A 20943-nucleotide genomic window follows, 5' to 3' on the forward strand; every position below is an offset into this window, starting at 1 on the left:
AATTTCCAGTCTTGAAATGTTCATATTGTTTTATAATTTCCTTTCAGTATTTCTAATAATCAGCTATTTTCGTGTCATATTTTTTATTATATCTAGGTTATAATGCTTTACTGTACCTTTTAAAGCTCTTTAATCTAGATTTATCTTTTTAATTAAGTTAATATTTAGGGCCTACAAATTATGGAGAAAATAAGGCAATTTAGAGCCATTCCCATTTTCCTATGTTAGGATATTGGGGGGGGGGGGGGAACAGATATCTGGACTACATTTTCTTCACATTTTATTTTCCTAGATGCTATAAAGTGAGAGAGAAAAAACATTGGCAGATAAATTTTTAGAACTGAAAATCTCAAAGATCAGGAAAGCAGAATGGGAAAGTTAAATATGTCAACTTTACTGAATTGCTATAAAGACCCCAAAACGGAATTAATATTTGCATTCCCAACCATACTTGAAAATATGCATGTCTTCTAATCTATATACAGAGACAAAAACAGCTTTTTTTTCCCTAAAGATACCTGCTGGCTATAAATTCAGTTGGAATGTGATGTTGTTTGCATAGTAGCCTTTTGGTTCAATGATTTCTTATTTAAAGGACTCTCAAGACTTAGTCTTACTGATGACATATTTAATGAGGATTATCTGTCACTGTTTATTGGATTTATTGAGGTAATTACTAGATTCATTGTTAGACACACATATGATGTCAGTCTTTTCAATAATGAAACATCTCCCCACAAATGCACAGATCTGCTCTTGAAATGCATATTAAAACAAACAAAACAACAACAACAAAAAAAAAACAGTTGAAAAACAAAAAAAAGAAGAAAGGAAATCTCATTATGACCGAAAAGTAATTCTAATTTAAGAATGAAACCACTCTCTACTGTTAATGGTAGTATGTATTTTCCCTTCAGGAGAAAAAAATTAAGTTTATACGACTCTTTTAAATACCAGTTTCTGTTTCATAAAAGACAATAGGAAATAATTAGGAATGTTCAATGTTGGGAGAAAAAAATCTTAAAGACCTTTAGGTTCTCTTTAGTACATGACTTCATCCAATTTATAAAAGGTTACTCTAATAGTATGAAAGAATTCATAAAGAATTCATTAAAAAAATTGTAAAGAATCATACTGTCAACTCACATGTGAAATTCTCACTCTCTATTGACTGGTCAAGTTGAGCCCAAAGTTGTTTGGTATTGATGACTACTTAATAATGCTCAATTAAAAATAATTAACTTTTATCATTATGAATATTATAAATTTTATAATACATTATATATCTTATATATAAGTGTTATAAATATTATTATAATAAATATTATTAAAATAATTAATTCAATCTGCCTTTAGAATGAATAACTAATCTTTTGTTTTCTCAAATGAACATGGCTTGTATTATACATATAATTATCCATATTTACAAAGAGAGAACCATCTAAATATCTCTGAATTCACTTTCCCCTTATAAAATATAGCTGCTTAAATGTAGATGCATTATTTTTCTTATCATTCAATTGAATTAGTGAATTTGGAAGTACTATATATAAAAACTTAATCCGATGATAATGTGCCCTGTTTAAGTTTATTTTAATTGAGAAGATATATGAAGTGTAATGTATGAGCGATTCATTTATTTTTAATTCCTGTCTTTTAACAATCATTTGATAATCATTCTTTGAAGAAACAAAAGAGTCATAAAATATAAATCTAAACAAATGGCTTTAAAGATTCTTTAAGAATTTTAAAAGGTCTTGAGATTCCTAAATAAATAAGATTATAGTCTTTTTGAAAAAGAACTCATTTTAAGAAAAATAAAATGACTTCCAATATTAACTAGCTAAGTTCATGACAATAACCGTAATTAAAACCTAGTTATCTGGAATCCCAGTTTAAGACTGACACCCTTCCTCTTCACTTCATTGATTAGGCCATAGAATGAGAAGGAAGGTCTTGAGGGATGAGAATAGGGGAATGGAAAGGTGTTTCAGATAGGCAATTCCATTAAATGTCTGAGGTGTGATCAAAAGATACAGTGCATGTTTAAAAAAAAAATATTACAGTAAAAGACACATTGCCATGAATACCCCTCAAAATACTCCCACTCGCTTATCCCATCATTCTTACCTCTTTCTGAAGCAATTCTGGAGGTCCCTTTTCATGAGCATCTTTAGTTGATCCTCTAACATGACAATCCTCCATGTCACACATTGCTTCTGGTATGGCAATTTCTGTCAAATAAAAACATCATGGTGTGTCCTCATGCACCTTATTCACCAGATCTAGCACTGTGCGACTTCTGGCTCTTCCACAAAATCAAAATAACCATGAAAGAACTGCTTCAGAAAGTGTCAAGAACGATGGGATAAGTGTGTTCGAAGATGGTGTGGAACGGGGGGAGGTATTTTGAGCAGGATCAATGACCGTATGTATGTCTTTTACTGTAATATTTTTAAAAAATTTAAACATTTACCATATTTTTTTTTTATCACACCTAGTAGTATGTGGAATAGTACATTGAATGCCATCCATTGCCTATGTAACGAGATGGCATATTAGTGCCCATAATTATTACTGACTCATGCATAACAATGTATAAGATTTCTATTAGTCTCCATCCAATCTTAATGTGAATAATATAATGTTAAGAGTATGATTAGAACTAGTTTGTAGTAGCTATCCATTCTTAGTGAGAGGGTCCACAGTAAAACAGAGTCAGGACATTCAGATATAAATAATTCATTAGTGTAGTAGTATTTGATAATGAGAGAGAACCAGTTTGGCATTGAACGTACATACATATATATTTTTGTTTCTGCCCTGAATTTCAAGTTCAACTCTAAATTGTTCCATTTACATCTAAAGTGATGGGAAGAACTTAAGTAGTGGTTTATGTATGGAAATATATTTATCTTTAAAGGCATGAAGAGAGGCTAGGCATGTTCTAATAGAATGAAACATTAGGAGTAGGGATTAAGTATTTATAATCTAATATGTCTTTATATATACTGTTATATTCCATAATCTTCTCTAGAATGTTTTAATCATACTGTATGTGTTATTCATTATATTAAGCATGTATTAATTAGAACTGTTTGCTTATTACACTCAAAGACTTATTTAGTTAGTGATTCTCAAATTTTAGCTTGTGTCAGAATCACCTGGAGGTTTTCTTAAAACACAGATTTCTCCCCCACCTCTCCCCTTTGTTTCTCTGTTTCTGGGGTGAGGCTCAAAAATTTGTATTTCTGTACATTTCCCAGTTGACTGATGCCGGTGTTTGGAACTACATTTTGAGTCCCATGGATCTAGGGTGTGTTTTAAAATCAATCTGTAAACTTGACCTTTTTTAGTTAAATTATCAGCGATAATGAGATAATGAGCGTAAATTGTCTTACATTAATACATGTATTCTTTCTTTCCTTGCATGCACAGAAACAAGACATTCTTAACCAAGTAAGACATTTTCTTTTCTATTAAAATCTGTTTTTTTCTTTCTTTATTCTGATATAAGCTATGAATTTCTCATCTTTATCACTGGGCTATATACTTCTGTACCAGTAAGTTTCATGTAATATGCAAGATTCCCTATAATACTTACAGAGTTATAATTGACTGATATTTGTTCAAATCAAAGTCTTAGATGGAGGACCTGATGCAATAATGGAACCAAAAAGTGTCCAGAGTGTGGGCTTTAGTTTTATAGACTCTTGAATTTCATTTTCTAATTTCACTAAACTTAGTCAGGTTCGGATAAAATAATTTATTTAATACAATTCTTTACTAATTTACAATGGGAGGTTAAAGATTGCATTTAAATGCAATTGATAAGGACTTTTAAAACTTGATCTACAATGCTATTAGAATCTGTGAGGGAAATATAACTAAAAAGCTATTGAATTTTGCCTTTCTGAGGGGAAAAAAAGAGTAACCTGTTACTTCAGCCACTCTTTCCTGGTAGTTTCTTTTGCAAAGAAAGTTTTAGGTCCATTGTTCAATTGGATGTAACGAATTACAACACATTTTGGGGGTTCTCTAAGTGGAATTTTCTTTCACCCTAGGAGTATATCTTACTAGTACACGAGTTGTCTAAAACCATCATGCTGGCCCCTTGGACAATACTGGATGTGTACTAGCAGCTTCTTATTCACAAGGTTCCCTGTGGTTTCAATGACAGCTGGCACTGTAATTTCATCCCCAACATGTTACAGTCTGACTGATTGCATCATGATGATCTTGACTGACCTAGATAGAGGCCTTCCATATTACAATCTCCTAGTATGAGGCAGACGGAAATGGCAACTCATTGACTGTGATGACTTTTACTAGCCTCCTTCAGAGCGTGGAAACCTATTAGACCCCCAAAGAGGGACTAGATAGACTTTTTGATGTTAGGAGGTAACTCCTCAGCGTAACATGATTGCTTTTATGAAACAGCCTTAACTATTAAAGGTCATTTGTTTAACACTTTGGTCAACAAACATACCTTTCTGCATAACCTGAGTCCCCACTAGAGACTGTCTGAAAATGGTGTCAAGGTTAGCCCTGGAGTCAGCAGGATGAGTTTCTTCCTCCCCACACCCATTGCTCAGTCTTTATTCCACATACAGTTATTTCTTAGGGAAGCAATTTCAGTTGCAGAATAGAACAGGGAAAGCTGAGTGTAGCCAAAGGAAAAAAAGAATGAGGGCTTCCGTATTTGTTGCACGCTCTGTGTTCTTTGTCTATTAGTAGTCTGTGAGTGTAGGATTTTCTTTTTACATTTCCTGTCTCTAGATGTGATTCTTAGCCCCAGGCTGAGTTGTGTTTTCTTAGCTCCCTGGGCTTCCCTTATCTTTGCACTTTGTATTATGTACTGTAGTTTTTATTAATGTGCATTCCCTTTACATCCAGACAAGTAAGTTGCTTCAATTCCTTAGTAAGTAACCTGGGAATTCACAACCTACATTTTGTACTGCTGCGGCCTACTGTAATATGTTAAATGCCTTTAACGAGGATACTGACACTGATATAATTATTAGCAATGATATAAACACCCTTTTATTGTAAGCTATAATTGTCCTTCCAGAAGCAAATTTAAACCTTTCCCATTAAGGGAAGCATCTGGAAAGAATAACAGAGAAAACGTGGTCTTAGGAGTCCAACTGAACTGAGTTCAAATTCCACATCTGACACATATTAACAGGTCTTGGACAAGTTATTTCATTTCTCCTAGCCTCAGTTTATTCACCTATAAAATGAAGACAGTACCGGCCTCACTGAGTTGTTAAAAGGGTTAAATTCTATATAAAATAATGAGCTCTATCTGTGACGTATAGGTATTCCATTGATGTTTGGAGACAGTGGCTGTTGTCACGCTTTAGCAACCAATCGGTTTCATACAAAAGTTCTGGAACATGCTTGAAAAGTGGAAGTGAGAACATCTAAGATACACCCCTAACCAATTCCGTGACCTTGATTTTCTCAGAGTCTCACTTTTCTCATGTATAAAGTGAGGAAGTATAACACTGATACCTCTTCCAACTTCAGTTTCCTTCTGCTATGAGATGTGAATGGAGGACATGACATGTGATTTGCTTCCCTGCCCAGCCTGGCCACAATCCAGTATGCTGTCCCTATAGTGGAGTTAATGTATCTGTGGTATTTGCCCCACCTCCCACAACTGCATAAATGCAGGCCAGACAGTTAGCAAGGAATGGAAGTAACATGCTCACCAGTATTTCTGCTTCTCTCCCCTATTACTAAAAACACAATTTGAGTCTTCTCCCTTTTCTTATCAAACCTACAACCAGAACACAGTTTTGAAAACACAACAACAAATTAAATAATAAAGTGCCTACTACAGTTCTGTTATTAACCTGATACTGACTATGTAATAATTATATAGTAGCTTGCATTTCAATATGTGGCTTCAGTTTTCATGCCTTGATATTCAGAGAATTACTGTAGTACAGAATGAAATCAATTTCAACAATTTGAGAAGATATTTACATAAATATTTGAGATTCATTAATTATATTTTATCATAATTAAACAAATTAATTTGAAAAGCTTCTTGCAAGTTTCTAGTAAATTGCATATCTCATCATTTATAAAATAAAAGACACTATCTTATACCTATGAAAATGTTTAGAATTTAAGAATGAACCATCTGCTATATCTTATCCTCAATTGAAAGCTTAAATTAATAATTTGACTGCTTCAAGTAGCTAGGTGATATCTATCACAGTTGATCTATTTCTCCCCTAACCTTCTATAAAAAAAAACAAAAATACAGAAATTTAAACTAAGTTATTTAAGATATATACTGTATACTAACAATTGCTTCCAATTGTTTTCTCTACAAATGAGTTAAAAACAAGCTTAAATTATTTGGAAAATAAATTAATAATTCTCCATAGTTTAATAATAACAGACAACTTTGAAATGTGGAATTTAAACACTATGTATATCATTCTTTCATAACATTTATTACATAATTTATGTAAGAGTTAAAAATCAGGTTAGAGAAAAAATGTGATGCTGGGATCTTCACGTGATCTTTTTGCACTTTTCCAAGGATTAGTAGAACAAACACTTTAGGTATTTGCTGTACCTAATGTTTATTTTTAGTGTTTATCTATTGTTTTTGTTTGTGTGTTCTCACAATCAGGAATGGTTTTATTGAGCAGCGTAGTGAAAGATCCAAGGGAAATAAATCTAGAGATTTGGTTAGAAATGATTAGAATGCCTAAGTATTTAAAGGATTTTTAATAGATAAAGAAAATCATAATATTTTTTTAAGATCAACAAGTTAAAATTTTCACTTAGAAAAATACCTCCAAAGGCAATGTGGACAGTAGACTTCAGAGGTCTGAATTATTAAAACAATACAGTCAGCTGATAAAAACTGGGATGGCAGTGGAGTGGGGAAGCTGAGAGCAGATTTAGAACACCTTTGAGATATATGGTCAAAAGTAATAGATTATGCTTGGAATGTCAAAGGATATAAACAGAATTATAGTTAACTCAGATTTTTCAAGATTGGACAACTGAGTGGATAGTTATATCATTACTTTTTATTTATGAATTATTTTTATATTATTATTTTTTTTAATTTTGCAATTATGGTTTACATCTTAGTTTCAGGTGTAGAACATAGTGATTAGACATTTATATACCTTAAGAAGTGATCATTGCTTTTCATTTTTATACTTCATATCATTGTTTTCTAAAGTGGCAAGATTATCGATAGGTTCATGAATATAGTTGCTAGTGATTAACCAGTGACAAAGTATCTTGTACTATGTGTGACTATTGGAAAATACGTCTATAAAATTACAGTTAGATTAACTATAACATAGTGAACTTTGAAATTGAAAATATTTAGGTCCTTGATACTAACTAAGTGTCTTTAGACCATGGGCAATTTATTTAACTTTCTGAGTCTGTTTCCTTGTCCATAAAAATAGGAGTGATAATAGAATTTTCACTGGTTAATTGTGAGGATTACAGTATAGAATACACATAACATACTTAGCACAGTTCCTGGAGTACAGTAACATTTATATAGTGTTTCCATTATATGCAACAAACATATTAATCAAATGTCTGATATCTATTATCTTTCCATTTACGGATGATAGAGCATATCACTGACTATAAAGATTATAAGGAGAGATTGGAAGCTTTAAGGAGGAGTTTGACATAAAACATCCACCTATGAGAGAGAAATATGCAGAAAGTGAGAAAAACATCTGGAACAGAAAGAAGCTGTTGGGTTGCATCCCAAATGCATTTACTGCGTATATAATATATACTCAATATTGTTTCTGGTCCTGTGGGAGAAACAGAAATGGTCAAGATGATGTTTGCTATCAAAGAGTATCAAATTAATCTATTTTATAAAATGCTGACAAAATGCTTCAACTCAGGGAAGTCTTAAGCCTTGACAATAATTAGTGGATTTCCTGACCCAGTTGGAAAATCTCAGTCCCTCGTGCTGGCTGAGTATTTCCTGGTCTTGTATATCTCACAGCACCAATACTGATAGATTTGGGCCTTGATGATTAAAAATAACAGAATTTGTGAGATAGTATATATTTGAAATCCTTTCAAATTCTTGGTTATTTTATTATTTTTAGTTTTGTTTTAACTATATGGCTATACACTTATACTTTAATCTCATTTGACGTTAACTTAGTAAAAAATATATTCCTGCTGAGAATCTTTCTGTAATAATCTATTTTGCAAATTATTATCACCCTGCCTGAATCATCTTTTTATCTTACTAGTTTGCCTTTAAAAGAGGTATCTGATGAAATTTTGCTATTTTTACTATTCCAGTGTCCATACATCGAATATATAATGAGTTTCTATAATGTAAAAGACACTATGTTAAATGCTCTGTGATGCAAAGTCATGTTGGATCTTATAGTCTAGCAGGGAAGAAGAAGATAGACTTGAAAATCTGTGTGCACACATACCTACAGTAAAAGAACTCCGTTTTGAAATGTTCTTTAAAACTGAACGCACAAGTGATAATTAAGAGCTGACACTATTAATGAAAAATATATATGCATAGTTCAAGAAAGTTTTGTTGGGTTTTATTTCTGAGGACAAAATAACGTTAGAGTATTTGCATGTGTGCTTCAACAACAGCTCATATCTGCCCCAGTGATACTGCTGAAAAATAGACAAAACAGTGTCATACTAGATTAAAATGGATGCCAACTGAAGTATAAAGCTTAGTTGGAGGCAGACTCTTCATTACAAGATGTACTGAAAATCATGATTAAAACATTCTGCTTAAAATTCTTCCAATCCATCATTTGCATTTTGTAATTATGCACGGAAATAACTTAGAGTAGCACTGTTTGTTTTTCTTGCTATTTACTATCTTTTACTCAAAAATAAATTTATAATTTTCTGTCTACTGAGTCTTAATAATTGTCAGTCTTAGGTAAAGCTACAATGATGGATTATGTGCCTCTTATGTGGAAAAAAAAATTATTTGCCAAGAATAATTTTTAAAATTTCAGATTTCACTCTTTCTCTATAAAGGAAGTTTCTCCACTGCAATTTTAGGGGTCTCTTAAGCAGCTTTCTGGTTTGTTAAGTAATGAACAATCAATTGCAGTACAAGCTATGCAAAAGACATGAGACATTTAAAAAAAATAATTTTTTTTCTGAAGGTATTTCAATATCAAAAAGGTGTATTTGAAATCTCAGAAATGTAGCTATGCTTCATATTAGTTTATATGCTTTAGTTCACCGGACTTTACATTATTTTTTTATTTAATAATTACTAATGATGTACATTAGAAAGCAAAATTGAAACGATGAAAGAAAACCTCTGGCTAAGTTACATTATTGCCTACCTCATATGATCAGAGTTCTTTTGCCCATTAACTAACATAGTATTGTACACATAGTAGGCACGCGATCAAAACTTGATAAATGAGTTAAAATCAATTCTTTGTTCATGATTTTTGTTAGTTATATAATCTATAATGGTTTAGTGATTCATTTCTGTCTTTTAAAGACCATTTATTAATGAACAGGACCATATATGACCATGATAACACTCCTTTTTATCTGACAACATAGTTCACGTTCAGTTTTCACATTTTCTAACAAACTTGTACACACAACTGATTAATAAGTGTTTTGAATCCTGGGATTTTCTGCTGCAAACCCTCCAATGACTGTTCCTCTCACTCAAACTTGAAGCTATAACTCTGTATTGATGGTCTGATATTCCTCACAATCTGCCCCAGTCCACACACCACCAAAGGTCATGTCTTTGACCATATCTCTTACTACTCCAGTCCTCTCTCACACCTGCTGCAGTCTGCTGCTCCTCCTCACTGGCTCAAACAGAAATTCCTCTAAAACAGGAGCATCTTTACACCTCAGGGCATTTGCACTACCTCTTTTGTTTATCTGGAATGTTCTTTCTCCAAATATGTGCAAAGCTCTCTCCCTCACCTCCTGTAAATCTTTATTCAGAGAACAGATTCTCATTTTCTGGTCATCAGATTTAAAACAGTAAGAACTGCCCTCCCACATATATACACCTTTGTCTTCATTTTTTTTCCTACAACACAGTACCCTCAGACATTGTACATTTAACTGATTTATTTTTTTATTTTCTTATTTCCTTCATTAGAAGATAAGCCCCTGATGGAAAGATTTTTTGCATGTTCCAGTAACGTCTTTATCCCAACACCTGGAGCAAAACCCAGTGCCAAGTGGGTGTACAGTGAACATTTGCTGAATATGAGAAAATCTTCATCCTGAAACTGCCAAAATAAATTAGTGATAGAATGACGACATTTATTTTCATTCACTTTGAATCTACTTGGATGAGTACTGGTGTTATTTCTTTAGTATTAACAGGGATTTAAAAACAAAGGGTCCAGATGGTCAGATATCATAATGAAAGGCATATAGAAATGTGTTTTGAATTGGTGCCAATTTGGCAGTAACATCTGAGCAGCTTCATCAGCCTATATTCTTTACAGATTCTGTGTATCTCCCTAAATAGACAGTGGATGTTCCTTATGGGGGGAAAAAAGAAAGATAAATAAAACGAAGTTTTCAAAAATTTAAACATTGTTTGGTGTGGGTGTCTCTGAGCTTACATCCAGTTCAATTAAGTGTGACCCAATTTTTTTCATTAGTGTTTCCACTGATATGCATATAAATGATCTCATTCTATTTAAAAGTCACGATCTTCAAAAAGTAATTCTAATGCTGCTACATGACAGTAAAAAATACAATACCTAAATTTAGAAATTGTCTGCTAAATCATGAGATTAGGAAACTGTGTAGATTGAGGACCTTATCTGTCCTTACAGAAATGTTTGATATTTTGGACAGCATACAATTTTACAAGAGATTTGAAAATCTTTTACTAATAAGAAAAGGAGGAGATGGATTAACCAGGCAAGGAATTGTAGAATAATTCTCCAATGCTTTGGACACACTGAAGCAGCTAATATTTTTGGCTTTAAGGAAGTTGGGTTTTGCAACATTGTAAGTTGTGTGTAATGACAGGAAATGTAAGAGAAAGGAAATTTGTTCCCATTAACCCTGTAAAGATTTTGAAGAAAGAAATTTACATCATCAATAAAACTTCAGTAATAAATGGGATGACATCATCTAAGAGAAATCATCTTAGAATGAGGGCGTTTTTATTCCATTCTTTTGTCTGTAATAGGCTTTTATTTTTTAAAGTAGATAATCTGTTTTTAAATGCTTGCTTTCTGAGAGCAGTAATTTGCCAATATTACCTGATACAGAACAATTACAGCAAAATATCTAAGATACAAAAACTTCAGGTTTAATTTGTGAAAATGCAGCAAATTTTCCAATTTTCTGGAACAATAAAAAAATAAAAGGCAAATTAAGATCATAGAAAGAAATCTATCTCACTATAAACAATTGCTTCCTTTTATTTATTTAATTTTATTTTAGTACTATGTGCCCAAGCATACATTAAGTATCTTTTATATTGATTTATATCAATTTGTTATTACATTTAGGAAACAAGCCTAAATGGTTGATTTTTATATGGAGAAAATTAAGGCCTAGAGCTGCCCGAGAATAAAACTAAGCTGTTATTTGCTTGCTGATCAAGGGAGAGCTGCAACACTTGAGAAAGTTCAGAATTTTCCTGATAACTGAAAACAAGAACTAAGGGGTATTTCTTATTAAGAGGGGTGCCATGCGTTGCTCACCATCATACAGCTTGAAGGTGCTGGAGCCCAGAGTTGATCCAGGTAGTAGTATGACTTCAAAACTCTGCTCTTTACATCTGTAGTTACCAACACAGTGCTGACTACAAACAACTTAGGGTGCAGGAGAAGAGCCAATGTAAACAATCTTGCTTCTAACCACAATGCCTATGGATATGTTCCTTACGCAGATTTCCTACAATAGTGCAATGCAATTAACTCCTGGTTTCCCATGGGTTGTGAATGTGGAGGGCTAGCTCTCAGAGTCGGTCACTCATACAACTGAAAGTGGAGTGCTCTTTCAATAGGCCACCTCAAAGGAACCATATTAGTAAGAATAGGAGCCCCTGCTCAAGAAACTGTTTCTGTGTATAGTGCTCAGGCTGTTGGCCTCATCTACATATTTTAAAATCTTGGCTTCCTTCATTGGGCCAAATTGCTTTTTGAAAGTACTTATGTTATTTGAGGCTGTTCTTATATTTTTACATTATTTAAAGTTTTTAGTTTTGTGGTTCCACCTATTAGTTGGATTTACAATGATCTGTTATAGAGGTGATTTATTAAATATAGAAGAAAATGAAGTCTTTTTTATTGTCACAAATGTAAATGCCTGAAGTGCCCTTCTGAGAATGAATAAGCAAAGCAGACTAAACTGAACTAAACTAAAAATGCCACATTAAGGTGTAGGCAGAGTCTTGGAACTATTAATAAATAAAGTGCAGTTTTTGGCTTTGTTTTCTTATTGGCTTGAGATTATATTAGATACAAAAGCATACATAGCATGGATACTTAATTGGCATGTGATCTGATCAATAAAACTTACTTTCTTCAATGATATCCCTGTATATCATATTCCATTTCTGGTTTATTCAAAATAATACAATGATGTAATTGGTCATTATCTACCACTTCACCCCAATATTATTATATAGGAAAAAGAGACATATTCTGTCTAAAAGATCAGTTTAAAAGAATTGCTTTTATTCTCATCTGCCAGGAGTTTGAGCAAAATTAAGAGCGTCAGTCTGCCAAATTTTATTGTCGCCCTATTTTTAGTTTCATCTCATTTACCTTAAACTGGATAAGGAAAAGTAAAACAAAAATATTCTTTAAGGGCTTCCTACGTGACCTATTGTCCTTGCACTCTCTTGATCTGGGTAGATGTGGCTTTATTCCAGCTGCTTCTTTGTGGGTCTCCTTGTTGCTTCAAAGGGGCTACTGGATGGGACCCAGCACAACTTCACTGGTCTTTTCCATGGAGTCTACATCTAGTTCTGCTCCATTGTCCCTACAGTCATGGATAGTGTTGGCCAAGCCTAATACAGTACCACTTACTTGTCTTTGCCCTCCGTTTCATAGGCGAGAGTCAGCTCCTGGCCCACTGTCACTCTCCTTGGAGAAAGCAAGCTCTCTGGGTAGCTCCTGTGAAATCCTCTTATTAACATGAGAATTGAGGTGGCTTCCATTACCGTTTCCCCAGGTGGACAGGGAGACCCTCCATGCAGCAGTGGTTCTCTCCAAAGAAATGTCTACTCTTTTATAGTCCTGTCTAGTGAGGTTGAAATAGGTTTCTTTGAAAGTCTGCATAGGAAGTTTTAGAATTTCCTTTGGAATTTTATATCTGTTGATCTTGCTGTTAGGGTGGAACTTTAATGTTATCCATTTTTTCCCCAATTGTTGAAAACAATACTCGCCATTAAAGACAGGGAAAGGAGGTAAGAGAAATTTCTTTTCGTTGGAGTATTTATGACTCTGCATTGGCATGTTCACTTTAAGTGCCTGATTTAGTCATTACACAACTCTGTGGGATTGAGAATATTATTCTCCATTAATAGAGGAGGAAACTAAGTTTCAAAGAGTAAGTTTTTAAAAATCATACAAATATCATGGAAATAGAAATGTCTGATGGAATGCTCCTGCTTTTCCTGCTACACCACCACAGGTAAGACGTGCATCTGGTCACCAATGTTAGCCTAGGACTGCCCAGTCTTTTTCTCAAATAGTTACTTAGCTTTTGTAGACTTGGATATAAAAATGAGGTCATTTGTATTGCTAATAATTTGAAATATAGCATAAAATCTTAACATTAGCTGAGTTTTAAAATATATATATATATATTTTTTTTTCCAGACAATAGATTTTGAAGGTTTCAAGCTATTTATGAAGACATTCCTGGAAGCCGAGCTTCCCGATGATTTCACAGCACATCTTTTCATGTCATTTAGCAACAAGTTTCCTCATTCTAGTCCAATGGTAAAAAGCAAGCCTGCTCTCCTTTCAGGTGGTAAGTTTAATTATTTACTTTAAAAATTTATATACAGTAGAAACCTCAAAGTGAAAATCAGTATAAGTTCTCTATAAGAGAAGAGATAATTTGCTTAAAATTCACCTTTGTCGCAGGATTTATAGTTTCATACTAAGGTTGTGCAAAGTATTTAAAATGTCTCCAAAATAATAAACGCTAAACATTAGAGAAAATATTCCTTATCCTCATCAGTTGTCATTCATCGCCTGAGAAGTCTATGCTTATGTAACAATTTCAAAAGATACTTGAATCAAATATATATATGTATGTATAAATGTAGTCACAAAGCAGTTATGTCTAGAAAGCATAATATTTAATATCAGTTGTGGAAATTACTAACATACTTTCACATTTTTGTATTTGTAAGTTCAGAAAAGAGTTTTGATTTTTCTCTTAGATACTTAATTAAATTTTTGTCACATCAAGATGATTAGTTCTTTCATTATGTGTAGCTTTTTAGAGATGTCTAATACGTTAAAACCTGTTGCTAATTGTATCAATCACCATCCAGTCAGAAACAAACAAACCTCACGGTGTAAATCTAGAGAATGTGAAATAGGAAATCGGTTCAACAGTGTTGGAGAGTTGGAAAAAAAGCAAAGGTGGACACTGAGGTCATGCAGAGGCAGAAGCACATGCTGCCCCCTAGGGTGGAGTAATCAAAACCCAGAAGCCTGAAGGAAGGAACTCTGAGCTGAGATGCAGAGTTCTGAGGGGAGGGGTTGTCCGGCAGATCTTCTGTGAAGAGGATACTTCCTGGCTGGCTTTGGTAACTCAGGAGCTCAAGGAGGGACCTATAGCCCTGATGTCAGACCTCTCAGAAGTATCACCATGGTCTGTGCAGGACCCTGTAATGGGAACTTGCTATACCTTTCTTGGTGTGGAAGTAAGCTGGAAATTAGAGTTTATTGCTATTGGAACTCTGTGTTGTGAGGGTGAAATGCTGGAAAGATCTACTAGGAAGTGCAGGTAGACTAGCAGGACCCATCCCCTTGTCTTCCCTTCCTTCTAATGTCTCTGTAGTATCCCCTGTGAATCTCACAGGTTTCTAGCTGGCAATGGAGAAACGTAGTCTAGAGAAACATTTCTCTAATTCCTTGATCTCAACAGTCTTTTGATACCTTAAACATTATTGAGGGCCTCAAAGAGCTTTTGTTTATGTGGCTGATATCTATTGCTATTTACCATATTAAAAGTGAGATATTCTAAGAATAGCAATGAGCAACCCATTGAATGTTAACAAAAATAACATGTCTTTATGAAAGTGACTATTTAAAAATATACTGAGAAGAGTGGCATAGTTTTACTTTGTTACAGTGTAATGTCTGACTTCATAGAAGACAGCTGAATAACCAACCATACCAGCATCTGTGTTTCCATATCATGTATCATATAGCCTCTTGGAAACACCACCGTATACTCATAAGAGAATGAGGGCAAAAAAAGCAAATGCTATCTCAGAATCGTCATTCAAAGTGTTTTGGTCTTACAATCTGCTGAGAAGGGCCTGGGGAATCCGAGCTGAGCCAGAGACTTCCAGCCTTAGCATCACAAAGTAGATTTATTGAAGTGTGGGTAAAGAGATGAGGAGAAGTTTAATAACTGGCACATGGATTACTAAAAATTTAAAAACCTATCATTAAGACAGAGGTGGTTCAGCCACAAAGAAAACCTGGGCAATCGGATGAAGTGTCCACACTCTTAACCCTCATGCTGTGCTTCTTCACCTTCTGTTAACGAAATAACATGTTTCCTAGAACAATCACATGTTGGTCCATGCTTTAGAAAATCAAGTGTAGATCTTCACGTGATATATTTTGATCCCTTCTAATTATATAACAATTAATACATTTATCCTAACCTTTAACTACCTGTACAATATTTTTAGTTCCTAAAATAATCCCCCTTATGTCACGAATTGAGAGCAGTCCCCACACTTGCTGGTTTTCTCTGAATGAGTTCCATTTGAGTTCCAATGAGGTCTGTCCTTAGAGTATCATGGCAGAGCTCACCAGTGTCCTGGGCTGGTCATTTTAAAATGGGACAAGTGCTTACTTTGATCTAGAAATGAAAACTTCCCCCTTTTCCATGTCATGCTTTCAGTGGATTGCACATACCTTAGACTGAATAAAATAAAAATGTTGTTCCTTATTTAATATTACGTGAAACGTTACGGTCTTTGGGTTTTGAGAAAGGAGAAGGGGGAACATTCTTTGATATGTTGTCTGAGTAATTGTGTCAGACAGGATAGAGAACATAAATTACTTAGGTAGTGTTGCCAGAAATTTGAATCTCACACCCTTTTTATCAAATAGCTTATAGCAAGTACTACATAGCAGATGCCAAATTTAAAAGGAATAGAAATCAAATGAGGTTTCAAAATGGAAAAAAAAAAAAAAGGGGAATTATAGCTTGTACTTCATTTTGGGACAGTCACAGACCTGCTTGAAAGCGATTGCGACAACGGCTGGGCTGTGTAACCCTTATGCAGCAATAATAAACTGTGATTCCTTTTCAAAGCTTGCCTTCCATATTTTAAAACATAAGTGCAGTAAAAAAAATAGTTTTTATAGACTAAAAATGTTTAAAATAATTATGAATGGGTATGAATGTTGTGTGGGTAGCTGTGTTTTGTTGAATTTGTAATACCTAATGATCCATCTGGCATTTTGTATAGTGGATGATTTCATTTTTGGAACATTTTATTGCGATGTAAGTGGTTCTTATCACCTATTTATGTGTAAGATGATTACTTCTAGTGTTCCCATGTGGGACTTTTAGTTTTTGAAGGTATCCCTAAGGCACGGTCTTTCCAGCTTTCTCATAACCTCTTGTGCTTCGTTGCAAACACCATTCCCTTTATCCCTGACCTCTTGGCGAGTCCGGTGATCCACTTGTTATTTTACCTTCATCCCTAAAATATGTCACTTGAACTGCTCTGTTTACAGTATTGTTCAAGCATTGAAAACCTTTGTTTCTCTGCAAGTGGCTCATAAACCCTTAACTATGAATCACTTATGATCTCATAGCTCAGTTCCTACAGCTTGAACACTGAGCATGACCAGAGAGAAATTTCGTAAAAATGCAGATTGCTGCCACTGCAAGTTCCTAACACCCAGTATTATCCTGGCCTTAACACCTCTTCAGTTTAAAAAAAAAAAAAAAAAAGTCTATTGTAAAATGTGTTTATTCTTGATATTTTCTGCTAGATCAATTTGGTTAAACTCTTCAAACCTTTTTCAGTTTTCTCAAATCTTCCCCCTCATTCTCAACAATTACGTGACATTTTTTTTTTTTTTTTACATAATACAAACATGCTCCTATTATTTCCTACACAACCCAGAACTTTTTCTTCACCTCACGGAGAATATGTATTAGCTGTACTCCAAATGGAGATCTTCATCTGGATGTCCCATAAGGAGTCAAACTAGATGTGTCTGAAAATCAAATAATTATATTCTTCCCAAACCTGCTTCTATTCCTATCTTCTCTCTTGGTAAATGGAATCCACATATCTATCAATTTTCCAATTCTAAAATCTTGGACCCTTCCTACCCTCCACTGGGTCATGTTTAGTTAATTACAAAATGCTTTATGTTACTCATGACAATTTCTTCTTCTCATTCTCCCTGGGGCATTTTGATCCATTATTGCTTGTATGATAGTCCATCAATTAACATGGCTCCCAATAGGCCCTGACTTCGCATCTCCAAAATGTTCTTTCTAACACAGAAGTTTTACTATTTTCTCCTGGGTTTCCAAGGTTTAGGTCTTCACTATCACCTCATGGAGTGTTTTTTTAAACTTTTATTTTCCAGGAGAACTTAAATCCTTGATATTTAAAGTCAATTAAAGCAGAGTTTTTTTTTGGTGAAGGGGGTGCAGGGGACATGAGCACAGAGAGTCCTAGTCACTCTTCCTTTCCCCCTCTATTTCAGACACTCCTTCTGAAATACCCTTAATGAGACCACAGGGCCTGGAAAATGCCATTAAAATGATAAAAGCTGAGTTCCACAGCATTAAGCGCAATGCCGTGCACCCATGCCTGTAGTTCAAAATTCTCTATGTCTCATTGCTCCATGTACTCCAGACCCTTTTCATATCCAACTCTTGTCTGTGACTTTAAAATGCTCTGGTTACTTAGAATTCTGTACTTTCCTGCATGATATTTCCTCTGCCCTTATCGCAAAATCTGACTTCTTCAAGCCTCAGGTAATGCTTCACTCTAATTCAATAGTACATGCTGTGATCCGTGCTAGGAATGCAATGATCGATAAGATGAGTGTGCAACTGGGAAGCAACCATGGAACCCTTGTGAAAGTCACACCATGTACCTCTGGTTCATCCTTGCCCCCCCCGCACCCAGTCCCAACTCCCCCATATGCCAACTCAGCACAAACTCGTGGAATGATCTACCTTTAGGTAAATTATCTTTGTGTTTGTGTAGGATAACAATTGATAGTAGTTATTAATAACCTACTGTACCTAAGAATATAGTAATTAAAAGAGAATATAATATGATTTATTAACTGGTACAGACACTCATACTGTATATTCCTATCAGGCTTCACGATGTCCAAAACATTGACTCCATAATAGTAGTAAATGTACTTTGTTAATCATGGGTAGGTGTAAGAAAGTTTTATTCTTTTTTATTAGTTGCTTTATAAGGCAAAAAGAGAAAAGATTTTCCTAGCACGCTTTAACTCAGATCATGCAGCAAATTGACCTGTTTTCCCATTTAATTATCCATTTCATTAATTCATTACTTCATGCATCCAACCATCCATTTTTTAATACACGTTATATGCCAGGCATTCTGTAGGACAGCTGAGGATCCTTTAGAGCCAAGCAAAAGACAGACAATTAGGTGATCAAGTATATTACAATAAAATAAATGCAATGATCTACTTATCAGGATCACGTGACTGAGATTTTAACCATAAATTGAAATTATCCAGGTTAAGTAGAGGTAAGGGCAGATACAGTTTGGGACAGAATAGAAAGGGGGTTCCAAGAAGAGAAAGTAACATGTACATTTATTTTCACCTATAAACAACATGTCCCATCAAAGGACAATACACTAAATGTAAGACATTCAGTAGTTACTCATTCAAAAATATGTATTTATACTTACAATGTACCACGTCCTATGCAAAGTGCTAGGGATACCTCAGTGAGCAAAATGGAACTCTCCCCACCCCATAGATATTTACAATCTGTGGGGAGAGAAAGACTAATAAGTAAGTAAGAACGTATAGCATGCCAGATGATATTCGTGCTACTGGGGAAAATGAATCATACAGACAGCACAGGTTGAAGCTCAGGATAACTGGGAATCCTGGGCTTCCCATGACTGAGTGAAACTGAGATAAGGGTCATATGAAAATCATATTCGATGGTCCCAGAACAGATGTATTGGACCTTAGAAGTGTTGGACGCAGCCTGGAGGTGGGTTTGCAGGAGTAGTCCTGGCAGGATCAGAGTCTTGATGGCCTTAGGAGGTTGGAGGGAGGTAGAATTACTGGGATCACTGAGAGATCTTAGTCTATGCCTTGGCTCAGTGGGGCTGAAGTAGATCAAATTACTGGAGGCGAATGGCTGGAAAAGATGGAAGAGAGGTAGCCAAGGCCATATGGTAAAGAGTTTTGTCTGTCATGCTAAGTTTTGAATTTTATCCAGAAGAAATTGGAAAGCCATTATAAGGTTTTAAGCCAGAAAATAATCACATTGCCAGTGGTGTGGAGGCTATCATGAAGGGGATTGAGGCTGAAGGTGTATAAAAGAATCCAGAAGATATTTAGGATTGGAAAAAAATAACAACTGTCTCTGAAAAAGTTAAGTTCCTTTTTCTTTGGCCCCTTCTCACTGCCTATCCCATGTTTCGATTGTTAATTGATTTGTGCTGTTAAGCTATAATGTTATTAGTGGAATACAACTTTTCTCATGCTTTCTATGTAATCAGAGAATCACAACACAAGTACATTTTTTAGGTAGAAAAGGAGAAACAATTCCTTTTTGTCCATAAGGAAGTTAATCAAATTAAGAACAGAAAGCTGCACAATGAAAATGAAGTACTTGAACCTTTGGGAAAACATTCTTTTGCCAAGTGACTTTACTGAATGTTCTTGCCAAAAGACACACTTCATTAATTGTGCTGAGAAGAAACTATACAGGACTCTTATCAGGACTATCTTGAGGATATTAAAAGTCTGTGTGTGTGTGTGTGTGTGTGTGTGTGTGTGTGTGTGTGTGTATACACTCTTTTCTGTAGGTAGCTTTATAGGTCTTTTGTGTCTAATAAGCTACTTCAGTTTCCAGAATGCTAAAACGGGCAGACAATTTCCTGAGAAACACAAACTGAACAGAGTAAAGGCTTAAGTGAAATAGGGAGATTCTTGGCACATAGTAGGCATTTAAAATATATTTGTACATTTATTAATGTTGATTCACGTTTACTGTATAATAATGATTCTATACAGTCTGTGCAGCTTACATATCTACATACAAATGCTCTTGAAATAAAGATAAAATAGTTTCCATCCACTGGCAAATTAGCATTTATTTATATCAACCATTACATTTCTTATGCCTCCATAGTACCAAATCCACACTTCTAACTATTATTATTATTAGTAGTAATCCACACATTATTTTACTCCAATAAATCTTCTATTGTGAAAACCCTTCACTGAAACCAGAGAAAACCCCATAACTTTAAGTACCCATTCATGATAAAATTACTGACAGTTAAGGAAAAATTTCCCTATTATCTCTACCCTTTAATTATTAAATGAGTTTGAATACATTGGACTTAATTATATAGGTTTCTTATTCTTTCTGAATATTCTAAATCAAATTTTGGTGTTCAAATTTTCCATCTTTACTATGAGGTGTATTCACCCAAAATAAAGG

General features: G+C 34.4%; 1 protein-coding gene across 4 annotated transcripts in view; it reads left to right on the plus strand.

The window, feature by feature from the left end:
• DGKB (diacylglycerol kinase beta) overlaps positions 1-20943 on the plus strand; it is a 647688-nt gene that overhangs the window by 137242 nt on the left and 489503 nt on the right. For 2 of the 4 annotated variants that reach the window (XM_019727049.3, XM_074340802.2), the window contains 2 exons: positions 3439-3459; positions 13854-14007. In XM_019727049.3, coding sequence (XP_019582608.1) covers positions 3439-3459; positions 13854-14007 — 175 coding nt within the window. The remainder of the gene's footprint in view (positions 1-3438; positions 3460-13853; positions 14008-20943) is intronic. The other 2 variants (XM_074340800.2, XM_074340803.2) reach the window with 1 other exon arrangement.

The sequence above is a fragment of the Rhinolophus sinicus genome, chromosome 4, assembly GCF_057876585.1.
Source record: "Rhinolophus sinicus isolate RSI-liver-muscle chromosome 4, RSI-T2T, whole genome shotgun sequence".
Taxonomy (NCBI): Eukaryota; Metazoa; Chordata; class Mammalia; order Chiroptera; family Rhinolophidae; genus Rhinolophus; species Rhinolophus sinicus.